A 14,114-nucleotide genomic window follows, 5' to 3' on the forward strand; every position below is an offset into this window, starting at 1 on the left:
TCATTTTCTTTTTTTCATTGTTTTCTGCTTATTATTATCTTTAGTTTTTCTTTTTAGTTGTTGTTCTTTGTACTTGTTATCTACTTTGTTTTATTCTGTTTAACTAACATTTTATATTGTACTGTAAAAGTTTTATAGAAATGTATATTTGTACTGTTGGACCCCAGGAAGAATAGTTGCTGCTGAGGCAGCAACTAATAGGGATCTGAAATAAATAAATAAATAAAAAATAGCTTGGTGGTAAGATAAGATCCAGTTATAAGTGGATGTTTCATAAACTTCATGTTGAAATGTCAGTTTTCACAGACTTTATTTACAAGAAAAGGTCAGTTTTCAGTGACCAATAACCTCCAGACATGTGCAAAAGACAGATGACAGATGGACGGACGGGCCGAGTAGCTGCGAGAAGGAAAACTAAAAATCAGCCAACACGGCGCGTCGCATGAATGAAGCGCACTTTTAATTTAAAGCATTTGTTAATTTAAAGCATTTGTCACATCTGTAACTGCAAGACTTTATTCATATTTAACAAAAGAGAAAAAAGAGTAAAAAAGGATTTGTTCTTTGATCATCGTCATGTTTTAAACTAACTGTTTAACCTTAAATCGGTATCAGAGGAGACTTTAGTATTTGTACCAATTTAAATAAACACTGTGATTTGGTATGGTTGATTATAAATGAATATGTTTAAAGTCTAAGAGACGATCTGCAAGCGTGTTCCTGTGATCACGTGTTGCAAATGGATTCAAACCCCCTGGGAGAGGCAACAGGAGGAAATGCAACCCCAGGTCCAGCGGAAGGATGGCGGATGGAGGACAAAGAGGGTCATTAAAGATCCAAACACATTAACGCGGTAAAGATCCGTCAGTGTCCGACTCCACTACCTGTTGCCTTTTGAACAACAACCCTGGATGACCCCACTCTTAAAACAGAGAAGCTGAAAATGCATGTCGACCAACAATGGGACAAATGGAGCTCATGTTCAAACAAGCTTTCCCAGGAAAGATCCCCACATACACACCGTGCTGGTTTTACATGTTTTTGGATAACTTTATTACAGTTCCCATTAGGAGTCCTGGAATCTGCAGCAGGTATTCAGGTCTCAAGACTGTAAAGGCTCCAGAAGCGAAGCAGCACGGCGTCAGGAAGCTTGACTTCAATCGCTAAGTCAAGGCTCCTCCAGCGGGATAAGTGATCACGTAGCTGGAAGCTCTCGTACAAAGTTGTTAATCCTCCTAAACATCTGGAGAAAGATGTGGACATGTAGGCTGGAGAAGGCACCCGTCCAAGAGAGATTAGGCCAAAGTTCCTGCTGACAGATGTTTTAAAAGAGCTGCAGAGATCGTTTCTTGAAAAAAAGTAAGTATAAATTCATGTTGAAAGAAAACAACCATTTTTGTAACCACGGTGTTAAACCGCTTAATAAATGATGACAGGCGCGTTAGCTTGTCGTAGCGTCGAACATAGTTGTGGGTTCTCTTTGTGCCAACAGATACGTCCACATTTGGCCGACACTCCTGACGTCCGAAGTTTATGCAACTGTGGTGATGGAAGGAAGACACGGAGGGGCCGTAAAACACGCTAAAACTGCAACGAAGCACGCAACGATCAAACCTCTCAGGCCGCTGGAGGTCACAGAGGAAGGAAGATATGGAGCAAAGAGCAGGAACCAGGGCGGAGAGCGGAGATGGAGGCGGAAAGTAGAGCAGGAGGCAAAAGGTCACAAATTGGTCGGGATTGGAGAGCAAACTTTGAAACGCTCGAGTATTGATTGATTTAAAAAGGACTACAGTCGCTGTGCGCACACGCTGTTAGCTTGGATTTATTCTTTCATTATTATCATCATTCAATCAAAATCGCATGAATCTTTCCTCACAGATAACTGATCAATAGCATACGAGCTGTCAACTGAAATTTCTTAAAAATGAGTAAGATTGTCATTTTATTTAACTCCTGTCAAATTACATAAATATAACAGTAATATACCTGACAATTGTTTCAAATGCAATGAGGTTTAGGGAACATTTGTGTCTTCTGGAGGGAGGTCATTAATAAAACTGTCCGGTATGAATATTCCACTGGACCCTACAGTGTTATTGCTGCATCTATATCCAGCAGATCTCCATTTGACACCCCAAGAATGTAAATGTGTAGATTTTGCTGTATTGCAGGTAAAAAAGGATTATTGCTCTTAACTGGAAGAAAACGGATGCAGCTACAATCGGTGCTTGGATCGAGGTCATGGCACAATGTATGTCAGTGGAGAGAATAACATATAAATTAAAAAATTCGGGATGTACGAGGAAATCTGGAAACCTTTTAATCGATTCATTAACAAAGGAGATGCTTCTACGGGAGGAAAATGCAGGGCATGATACCGTAATATCAAAGTAGTGGTGAACCTGGGAAGGGAAGGGTCTTGGAGGGCGATGGCAAATGTGTAATTTTGTTTATGTATATCTTTAATTTGCTCGAGGTACCATTGGACTGTACTTACAATACTGTCATATGCTACTTTGTACTAATTTTGGATCCTATAACAAGAGAGACGTAAAGAGGGAATGGATGTGGGTTAAGACTGTTAAAGGGGACCTGTTATGAAAAACACGTTTTCTCGTGCTTTAACATATATAAAGTGGTCTCTCCTCAGCCTGCCAACTCAGAGGAGGAAAGCAACCAAATTCTGCAGTGTCTGTACAGCCGCCCGGATGAGCCGTCCAGTGTGATGTGGATCTACGAGCTGTTCAGATTCTGCTCCCGTCGTTACGTAACGACATGCGCGATGCGTGAAACCACACCCTCTGGCCAGAAGAACAACAACTAACTCCGCCAGCTGGAGCTTCCGCCATTTTTTCGTAGTGGTGTATCGCGTCATTCGCGTCAGGCAGCCAATCAGCACAGAGCCTCATTATCATAGCCCCGCCCACTCAGAATCCCGCATGGAGAATGAGGTTAGAGAATGGGAAGATAAAGACATGGCTCAGAGGCTGAATTTTTAATTTATTTAGCAAAAACAATCAAAAGCTTGTTTTTAAGACATTCAAGGCTTGTTTAAAATAAGTATTAGATGCCATAATAGGTCCCTTTTAAGTCAAAAGTTGATGTGAAATGTCCTTTATAATAATATCTTGTGTGTGAATAAAAAAATCAATAAAGATATTGTTAAAAAAAGATTGTCATTTTATTCATCAACTTTTTATATTACTCAAAACTCTAAAGTTGATGTTTGTGTCGCTCTGAAGCTGCAGAGCGAGTTCTAACAATATCCAATACACATTCATGAACGCGCCCTCAAGCGAGGAATCCTTAGAGAGCACAATGAGATGCCACTGAGACCGCTCTTCCACGGCTCTTTAAGGCTGGATCGATGCTACTTTGTCGTGCTCGGGCCCGTGTGCAGGTAGAGGAGCAGAGGAGCGGTGGAGGCTGAGGCAGCATCTCTGAGCGGTGGAAGCTGAAGCAGCTGCAGGGACGGAGGCCGTGCCGGTGGATAAGCAGCCGTGCTCCGGTCACCCAGGTGATGTCGCGGGTCGCTGCCGTTCCTCTGGTCCAACATCAGGCCGTTATCACTGTGTGCACTAACTCAGCAGCAGGGACTCGTCCAGGACAAGCGGGTCGGCCACTCTGATTGGTTAACGCCAGTGGAAATAATGTGTTTTCCTGCCTCTCGTGTGTGTGAATTACAAGAGGGAGGATGTGCAACGGCTGCACCGTTATATCTGTGTTAATCACTCCTTCACGAGTACATTATAAGAGGTTCTTCATTTTATTATCCTTTTTTAAATGGACACTCATCACTCAGCTACTTGGCTTGGCTGGAGAATATCCTGCTGGTGGCTGAATCGGAACCTTTCCAACCACAATAACTAAAAATAACTACTGTATTTTCCGGACTATAAATCATGTTTTTTTTCATAGTTTGGCCGGGGGTGCGACTTATACTCTGGAGCGACTTATGTGTGAAATTATTACCGGTATATCATTTCACATGTTATTTTCACACTAAACTGCAAGAGGGCAAACTGCAACTGACGATGAGTCTGATGTAAGAGACGTAGAAGAGGAAGCGCTGTATCTTTTACCTCCGGAGTTAGGGGAGTTGTTTAAAAGTGACTCAGAGGATGAAGATTTCACTGGATTTAGTTATTTGGAGTGAAACGGATGGTTTGGTAAACATCTTAGCATGTTATTTATGCTATAGTTATCTGAATAACTCTTAATATGTTAACATACCAGGCCCGTTCTCAGCTGTGTCATGTAACGTGAGCATACCGTACAATTATTCAGCCTGTTGTTGCCTCTATTCTATTTTTATTTTAAATTGCCTTTCAAGATGACATGTCTGTTCTTGGTGTTGGACTTAATAAAATAAATTTCCCCCAAAAATGCAACATATATTTTTTTTCCTTCTTTATTGTGCATTCTAGGCTGGTGCGACTTGTACTCTGGAGCGACTTATAGTCTGGAAAATACGGTACATATTTCTGCATCTGCAATTCAATCCAAAAGAGGAAAAAGGAACGACATTCTCTGACAACGTAGTCAACCAAGTCAAAATAACTTTTACGAGACACTTTCTTTGAATCATTTCTTTAATTATTCTATTTAAGAGACTAAACGCTTTAAATAATTTTTTCACAGCTCTGAATTTCTGCATTCAAACAAACAAAGCAGCAGAAAGCTCTGGCATTGACGGCCGTCAGGACAGCAGGCATGTTGGTATGCACCCCGTGGAGGCGTGGAGGCGAGCACGCGTTCTCATCTGAATACACTCTTTATGCTGGATCCACACGGCGGCACAAAGCCTCTGAGAAAGGCCTGGCGCTTCTTTTTACGAGAGTTTGAGACGGTTTTCAGTTTTATTCATGAGCGATAGAGGCAGTGAATCACATACTAATGGTCCCGGCCACATGTTCAGCCCCCGGGCACAAACACACACGTGCACCGGGAACGTCCACGCAGAATACAGATGGATGCTTACCGGGAGACTAACACTAAACATGGAGCAGGAGTGTGTGCAGGTGTGTGTGCTCGGGTTCAGGTGTGTGTGTGCAGGTGTGTGTGTGCAGGTGTGTGTGTGCTCGGGTTCAGGAGTGTGTGTGCAGGTGTGTGTGCTCGGGTTCAGGTTCGTGTGCAGGTGTGTGTGCATGTGTGTGTGCTCAGGATCATGTGCAGGTGTGTGCTTAGGTGTGTGTGCAGGTGTGTGACCATGTTTCTGTGGACGTGAAAATGACTCGGCCTCTGTTCAAATGTAGCTTTTTTCTAGCAATAAGGGGGTGAAAAAGATGAGCTATTGATCAGGGATCAATATTCTTCTGCTACGGTGTTTTATTATTGATGAGGGAGAAAGTACCAAGTGGAAACAGGCGTACTGTAATAAGCGAGCAGGAAGTTCTAGCATGCACGATTTCATTTCCCTCGCATCTCAGTGTGAGCACCTGTGGGAACGTGTGTGTGTGTGTGTGTGTGTGTGTGTGTGTGTGTGTGTGTGTGTGTGTGTGTGTGTGTGTGTGTGTATTTTCATTTGAACTGGAGAAGCACGTATTTGTGAAGATGAGCTGGCTCTGATCGCAGCCACTATTCTCTGATCACATACAGATAAACAAAAAAACAAAAAAGCATATTTCCCACAAACTGATCTTAAAACCATTTTGGACAAATTAGATGTTTTTTTTTTTGTTTTCTTTTTGGATGCTCGCTGAGAAAAGGGAGCGTGTTGAGGAGGAGAGGAGGTGAAATGTTTCAGACTTTAATAAAAGCATGATGATAATCCTGGACAAAGCTGGAAAGATGAGGAAAACAGATGCAGATGTTTGCAGCCATGAGGATAGCACACGCACACACACACACGCACGCACGCACGCACGCACGCACGCACGCACGCACGCACGCACGCACGCACGCACGCACGCACGAGCTTGTATGTATCTTAAACAGTCAGAATCCTCAACTGTACGATACTGCCCTCTGTTGTCAAAATGGACAAAGTACAAGTGTTTAGATCAGCAGAAATCTGCAACACGTGGACCCTCTGCTCTTTTCTTGGGGGAGTGGGGGTGCTGAAGTAAAATGAACATTTTAAGCATTCTATTGTTGATTAAATATTTTTTTAAATATTTCTGTGTTTGTGAAGAGAGAATGACATCCAGCAGAACGTCCATTTTTAGACGATGCAGGCCTATTTTTCATCATTAGGAGTGGATTTTTGATGATGTCATTCATTATCATCAAGAGCTTTTAAATAGTTGAACAAAATCAAACTGCTTTGTTTTACTTTCATAGCATTAAAAGTACAGTTATAGTGAGTTAGTTTACGCTGGATGATCCGAGAGAAAGTTGACGTGGCCGTATTTAAAAGACCACCTTTACTGCTACAACACGCCAAAACATCTGCCCTCTATTCTACTGATGACGTTACCTCGAAGAATGTTCCTGCAACATAAACGATGTCAACTGAAGCGGTTTTGAGCGAGAATGGGATATATATATTTGCTGCAAAATGGCAAATCACTGTTATCACGTGAGGCAACTGAGAGATCTAAAGAAGCAGCTGTGTCAAACCTCCGGCACGACTCAGGATTGTAATACAATTAGTAGTTTATATGAGAGAAACCGAAGCAATTTTAACTTTGTAAGTGTACAAAAAGTGTATTCAGTCACTGTCGCCTTGTTATATGTCTGTACTAGTCCATTATTGATCGGATTGGGATATGGAAGCATGCGAGAAGTATGGGATAAAAGTAAAACAGTAAACAATAAACGCATTGATCTCAAACAGAGTTGAAAGCCAAAGGGAAACAAACCTGGGGACATTAAAGTGATGCTAAAATTGGAGCAATGTGCTCTGGTTTTCTGGCACCAATTAAAAGCCGAGCAGCAGCGTTTTAAACTAACTGCAGTCGAGCGGGTGACTTGTGGTAAACCACCCAACACAAAATGCATTTCAGTGGACCAAACATGTTGTGATAAATGCATGGATTAAAATCTCGTAATGATGTCAAGAAATAGCTTCAACTTCGGCGAGTTGACTCAAGGGAAAAAGCTGGACTCGACTCCTGAACGTTGTGTTTAAGTCTTTTCTTGAGGGAAGTTTTACGTCATCTACACATCCATTTGTCTGTCATCAGCATAAAAGTGGAACGAAATTCCATGTTTTCAGAGCGTTTTCAGAGCACGGGTCTTAGCGGAAGAGAGTATAAAGAGAAAACAAGAGGGCCCAGAACAGAACTCTGGTTCTGCTGCAAGGGCTGCATTGATGTCTTCTGTCAAAGTCTTTATATTCTCAGAGTTTTCACTTCAAGACGTGGGAATCATCTTCTGATTCATTCCAGTATTTCTTCTAACGGCTGACTGATATTAAGCAGTCAAGGGTCCAGGTCAGACTGATGTGCAGAGCTGAACACCAACAGTTTCTTACGTTCTTTCAAAAAGGTGTGGATTCTTGTTCTCAATTCTTTCAAACAATACTGTAGGTAAAACCGTTTTTTTGGGTCGTCAGGTTCAATTAAGCTTTAACCCTTGTGCTGTCTTTGGGTCAAAATGACCCAATTCTTCTATCCTTCTTTCCTCCTGCCATGCTCTCTCCTTCCTTCTTCCTTTCCTCTTTTCCTCCTTTTTTACCCTTTACTCCTTTTTCTTCCTACCTCCCTTCCATCATTTGTTCCTTTATTACCTTCTTTGCTTTTCCTTCCTTCTTTCCTTTCTTTCTCCCTTCCTTTCATCTTTCCTCCCTTCCTTCTTTTCTCCTTTCTTCCTTCTTTCCATCTTTTCTCCCTTCCTTACTCCCTTTCCTACTTCCTTCCTTCTTTTCTCCTTTCTTCCTTACTTCCTTCTTTCCTCCCTTCCATGTTTTCTCCCTTCCTTACTCCCTTTCCTACTTCCTTCCTTACTTCCTTCCTTCCATCTTTTCTCCCTTCCTTACTCCCTTTCCTACTTCCTTCCTTCTTTTCTCCCTTCACCCTCCCTTGACCCGAAGACAGCAAAAGGGTTAGGACGAAGATTTATGGAATCATCTTAACTGCATTTTATACCCGTTTCATTATTTTAATATGGTACATTTAAAGGTATTTACTCCTCTTCACACCATGTTATATCTGTGAGAGCTGCTCACTTACTTACTACTTGACAGTAGGAGGAGGGCTTGAAGACAGAAGGAGACATGGGAGGAAGCTAAAACTGCAAAACACCCACAATGCACCAAGCCTCTGTCAAAATAGAGAAATGCACCTTTCCGCTTCGAGTCAGGGTGCCGTTGGGTTTATCCGGGTGCTCCTCGTCAGACGTGCGTCCGCTGCCAAAGCTGTCCATGGAGTGGGAGGAGATGGTGTGGCAGAGCTCCTCGAAGGAGTAGTCCCTGTCCCGGCACTTCTTGATCTCGTGGAGCAGTTTGGACAGCTCGCTTGTCATGGCGTCATCTGAGGAGAATGAGGGGGTGAGGAAGTAGAAGAGTTTAAAAAAAGACCCATCAAATGCCTCTCACAGCATCTGCCTGTGCTCTGATAAAAACGGTTGCTCCCCACAACGAAACAACCAACAGTAAGGAAGAAGGCATTAGGTATTAAATGTGTTTATGGAGAAGCAGCGACTCCAGGCTCCCTTTAGTGCTGCTGATGTGCTGCACAAGAACAGACCACTCGCTCCTGCCACCATTCAGAGTCTCTGAGGTAATCAAGGTAATTATGGTGTCTGCTGACAGTCGCTGGAAGAAGGACACATCAGCAATAACTCATCTTGTTGCAGTGTCCTATTCCTAACACAGGGGGCAGCGTTGGCCAGGCTAAACGCCTGACTGTGCAGTCTGACAGTGAGCTGCAGTCCAGGACCAGCTTTACCCCGTACCCACTGCTCATACGCAAAACACAATACAGGACTGCCTCAGAAAATTTGAATATTGTGATAAAGTTCTTTATTTTCTGTAATGCAATTACAAAAACAAAAATGTCATACATTCTGGATTCATTACAAATCAACTGAAATATTGCAAGCCTTTTATTATTTTAATATTGCTGATCATGGCTTACAGCTTAAGAAAACTCAAATATCCTATCTAAAAAAAATAGAATATTCTGGGAATCTTAATCTTAAACTGTAAGCCATAATCAGCAATATTAAAATAATAAAAGGCTTGCAATATTTCAGTTGATTTGTAATTAATCCAGAATGTATGACATTTTTGTTTTTTTTTAATTGCATTACAGAAAATAAAGGACTTTATCACAATATTCTAATTTTCTGAGACAGTCCTGTATATTTGGCCTGATTTGCTTAATTAGTGAAACAAATCATTTGACTATGTTTTCAATGTTGATTCTGTAGAAGTAAATGAGTGTTTTCATTGTGAGTTTTATATAAAATCCCAGATTTGATTTATGTTTCTGTCTCAAAACGTAATCATGTATTTATCTTCTTCGTTTTAGGTCTTTTGTCACCTGGCCTTAACAAGCAGCTGGCTGATCTCACCACTCCAGGTGTGCTGGTTTATACTTACAATGCAACTCCATATCTATCTGGATTGATAACTTGTGATCAGATGTCACTTTTATGTATATAAACTAGCACTTTGCTTGCATCAAACACGAGCAGGGCAACAAGGAGGAAGCTGTCAGCACACCCCTGCTCATTAAATGCAACCAAAAACAGTACTTTTCACTCTCAGCAGAAAGGTTTAATTTATTGGCTCCACAACAACAACACATTCGTCCTTTGCTTTGACATCCCGCATTCAGTGAATATGTTTGGCTCTAAACATCAGGGCAGGAAGTAAAAAACGGCCTCTAAAAGCTGAAGAGGAATTAAAATAAATAAAAACTTTGGCAGCGAATTCACAGTTTTGTTGACTGCTGCTGCAGAAATGAAGACAAAAGAGAAGAGGAACGGGTTTTCTGTGGATGATGCGACCTTCATGTTTGTGTGGAGCTTCCATTAGACTGTTTATTTTTTTGGTTACAATTTAGAAAAAAGAAATGAAGGGACCACCTGAATCCCAGACCAACGTTGAATGTTAGACCTCAGTGTTTTTGTCTCATTGTGAATATTAATACCAGTCTGTTTAGATGAGTTCAGATCCGTTGTGCTTATTACATGAATGCATGTTTTTGAGTGCATGTGTGTGTGTTAGGAATGGGCGATATTTTACCGTTCATGATATACCGTCAAAAAAATTCCCCACGGTAAGAATGTCATCTCGCGGTAAAAACGATAAATTCCCGTTGATGACGTTTTTGTGTGAAGCCTGAATTTAATCAGGCTAACAAACATGGCGGAAGGCGGATCTGAGAGCGAGGAGCTCGTTGTTAAATGAGGCTCCAGCTCCATTATCTGGAACTGGTTTGGATTTAAAAAGAGAGACGAGTAGCAAACATCATCTATTATATGCAGAGTCTGCAAAAAACAGTGAGTGCAAAGGATGGCTTTTATTTATTTGTCCTGTTTCTTTATTTATCAGGTTGTATTATTTCTACTTTGTGATTTTATAAGCTAAGAAAACTTGAAGGACAAGGTACTTTTGCTGTTTGCACCGTTATCCCACTGTTTAAGTCATACAGTTACAGTTGTTTTGGGGGCTCCAAAGACTGAATGTGGTGATAGATTTATAGTTAAAAAGGTGGAGTTGAATTGGTATTTCTTTTATCGTCATTTTTATCGTTATCGGGATAAATGCCAGAAATTATTGTGATAAATGTTTTAGTCCCATACCGCCCATCCCTAGTGTGTGTGTGTGTGTGTGTGTGTGTGTGTGTGTGTGTGTGTGTGTGTGTGTGTGTGTGTGTGTGTGTGTGTGTGTGTGTGTGTGTGTGTGTGTGTGTGTGTATGCTTACTTTTGTGTCTGAGGGAAGGGGAGGCAGCAGGCGAAGAGACAGAGGTTCGAGGTGCAGGTACAGGACACTTGCGGACCGGCTCGTCCACAACGCTCAGCTTTTCCATCTCATCCATCATATACTCTACAGGAGAGGGAGACGACAAAGAATGACTGCAGAGACATTTCAAAAAGGCTGGATATGATAGGCTGAGGAGGAGATTAAAAACCATCACAGAGGCCTTTCACTAGATCAATATGATCTGAGCGCAAGCATCAGCATGGTAAACAGCTCCAGGGGCATTCAATTCACGCCGCAAAAGTGTCTTCATGGCTGCGGCTAATAGAGCACTCCACCGTACTTAAAAGCAAAAGAGGGAATTATGTGGGGGGAAAAAATGCAGAAAGACAGGAGGAGGAGAAAAAAATGGGTTCAGATGTCGGGGCAGGAGGAAGTCAACGTCTGGATAATAAACTTGCTTAAGACAAATATGTGAAAGAGTCTTATGAGTTTATTTTCCATAAAAAGCAAAAGGACCTACGGCAGTTTGGAGTCTCCAAACTGCAATGAAGTGTAATACACAAGCAGCTGCTGCCGGGAAGGAAAAACACTGGACTGTTAATTTGAAGAGCAAAGTGAATTACGTGCTGCAAATCCAATGAGAAGCTCCTCATAATGAGATGACCGTGGCCAGCAGAAGCCCCTCAGCTGGAACGTTTGAGAAAATGACGGGTCTTTTACTCTTTGTGTTTGCAGGCGTGTGTCCTCCATCTCCTCGCCAACAGGAAGCGGCGTGCAGCTGATCTTTTCACCAAGCCACAGCTGTGCCCTTCTTTCCCCTTCCTCCACTCACAAGCAGACTTCTTTTCGCGCTGCGGCTCAACCCCCCCCCCCAATATTCCTGACAGGCTCATACTACAGGTGCTTTTGGACCACGGGAACCTTTTCAGAGTTCTGTCTGCTGGAAAAAAGCTCTTTTATTAGGTGCGTTTCCACTAGCGGGAGTTCAGGGTAGATTGTTCGGGGCCGGGCCATGTGCGTTTCCATTACCGGGAACAGCTCTGTAACGTGGCCTTCAGGAACCTTTACGGGGCCAAAAAACGGCCCTGTAGTAGGAGAGGGACGTTTTTCAGCCCTGGTGGGTAAGTATCTGCTGATTGGGTCTTCTAAAAACAGGAAATTACATTCAACCCTCTCACATGAACTTAAATCATGTGACCACAAATCATCTAAACCAGGGGTCGGCAACCCAAAATGTTGAAAGAGCCATATTAGACCAAAAACACAAAAAACAAATATGTCTGGAGCCGCAAAAAATGAAAAGTCTTGTATCAGCCTTATGAATGAAGGCAACACATGCTGCATGTTTCTATATTAGTTATAACTGGGGGAATTATTAAGCACTTTGACAAAAAAGTCGAAATGTCAAGATTAATGTTGAAGTACAATCTTGAGAAAAAAGTCGAAATGTTGAGAAAAAAGTTGAAATGTTGAAAAAAAGTTGAAATGTCGAGAAAAAAGTTGAAATGTCGAGAAAAAAGTTTAAATGTTGAAAAAAAGTCGAAATGTCGAGAAAAAAGTTTAAATGTTGAAAAAAAGTCAAAATGTCGAGAAAAAGTCGAAGTGTCGAGAAAAAAGTCAATGTCGAGAAAAAAGTCAATGTCGAGAAAAAAGTCAAAATGTCGAGAAAAAAGTTGAAATGTTGAAAAAAAGTCGAAATGTCGAGAAAAATGTCAATGTCAAGAAAAAAGTCAATGTTGAGAAAAAAGTCGAAATGTCGGGGGAAAAGTCAAAATTTCGAGAAAAAAGTTGAAATGTCGAGATTAAAAAAGGAAAAAGGAAGAAAAAAAGAGAAAAAAAAAGTTAAAACATTTTTGAAAAAGCTCCAGGAGACACTAGAAATGTCTCTAAAGAGCCGCATGCGGCTCTAGAGCCACGGGTTGCCGACCCCTGCTCTAAGCAGTTGGACCAGAGACATTTTGCTTCGAGCACATTTGATGCAGTTAGAGTACATGAAAAAAAACTATGGATGGACCGACCTGTCGGTTCAGGTCTTGCTGTCATATTACAGCAATATAGACGTCCGGCAGGGGGGGTACTTTTAATCTCAATTGCTAAGACTGAAGCAAGTAGCATCCGTTGTTTATGTGTTTCTTCTTATTTTAATTTGCCAGCCAATTGTGAACTGCGTACTGTACTGCAAACTGTAAAATATTACCGCCATCGGTTGGTCGGCGGCACTATTTTCCGGTCAAAAGGTTCCTGTGTTGCGCTACAGTGAAGTGGAGACATGCCAGCTGAAAGGGCCGAGGAGATAGTCGGCCCTGTTAGAGGTTCCTCTCCGGCAGATTTACCCTGAACTCCTGCTAGTGGACCTAATATCTGCACTGATCTACTGCAGAGGACTGAAGTGATTTAATCGGAGTAGGAACTTTCCTCACACAAGGAGAAACATCCTTGACCCTGTGTCCAAATATCATGAGAATAGAGCAAATAAAAGCTAAAGTATATACCTATTAAGAAGCAGCGGCTCTACTCTGCTCACGATACACTTGAACTCCTCCACTTGGGTGGAGGAGTTCAAGTATCTGAGAGGGCACTCCACCCTTTTCCGACTGAGGGCCAGGGTCTGGGACCTAGAGGTGCTGATTCTGATCCCAGCTGCTTCACTTTGACCTGCAAACCGCTCCGGTGAGAGTTGCAGGTCTTGGCTTGATGGAGCCAACAGAACCACATCATCTGCAAAAAGCAGAAACCTGATTCTGAGGCCTCCAAACCGGACCCCTTTCAATCCTCGGGTGCGCCCAGAAATTCTGTCCAAGTAATGATCAGAATCAGTGACAAATCCATCCTCACAGAAAACGAGACCAACTTTCAACCGAAAACGTGGACCAAGCTCTGATCCAGATGTAGAAACTGCTTGTATAAGGGATTCTGGTACCCCATACTCCCAGAGTACCACCACAGGAGTCCCAGTGGGACTAGTCCAGGGGTCGGCAACCCAAAATGTTAAAAGAGCCATATTGGACCAAAAACACAAAAAACAAATATGTCTGGAGCCGCAAAAAATTACTGAGTCTTGTATCAGCCTTAGAATGAAGACAACACATGCTGCATGTAGCTATATTAGTTATAACTGGGGGAAGATGTTTTTTTCATTATGCACTTCGAAAAAAAAGTCTGAATGTCGAGGAAAGTCAAAATTTCATGAAAAAACGAAATGTTGAGAAAAAAGTCGAAATGTCGAGATTGAAAAGGAAGAAACAAAGAGAAAAAAAGGAAAAAGAGAAGGAAAAAGGAAAATAAGAAAAAAAAGAA

General features: G+C 41.9%; 1 protein-coding gene across 1 annotated transcript in view; it reads right to left on the reverse strand.

Annotated features, from left to right (window-relative positions):
* The window catches only part of anks1b (ankyrin repeat and sterile alpha motif domain containing 1B), a 277,955-nt gene that overhangs the window by 151,311 nt on the left and 112,530 nt on the right, over positions 1–14,114 (reverse strand). Inside the window, exons 8-9 of the mRNA XM_061715033.1 lie at positions 10,818–10,940; positions 8,227–8,414 (exon numbers count right to left, since the gene is read on the reverse strand). Coding sequence (XP_061571017.1) covers positions 8,227–8,414; positions 10,818–10,940 — 311 coding nt within the window. The remainder of the gene's footprint in view (positions 1–8,226; positions 8,415–10,817; positions 10,941–14,114) is intronic.

The sequence above is a fragment of the Cololabis saira genome, chromosome 23, assembly GCF_033807715.1.
Source record: "Cololabis saira isolate AMF1-May2022 chromosome 23, fColSai1.1, whole genome shotgun sequence".
Classification (NCBI taxonomy): Eukaryota; Metazoa; Chordata; class Actinopteri; order Beloniformes; family Belonidae; genus Cololabis; species Cololabis saira.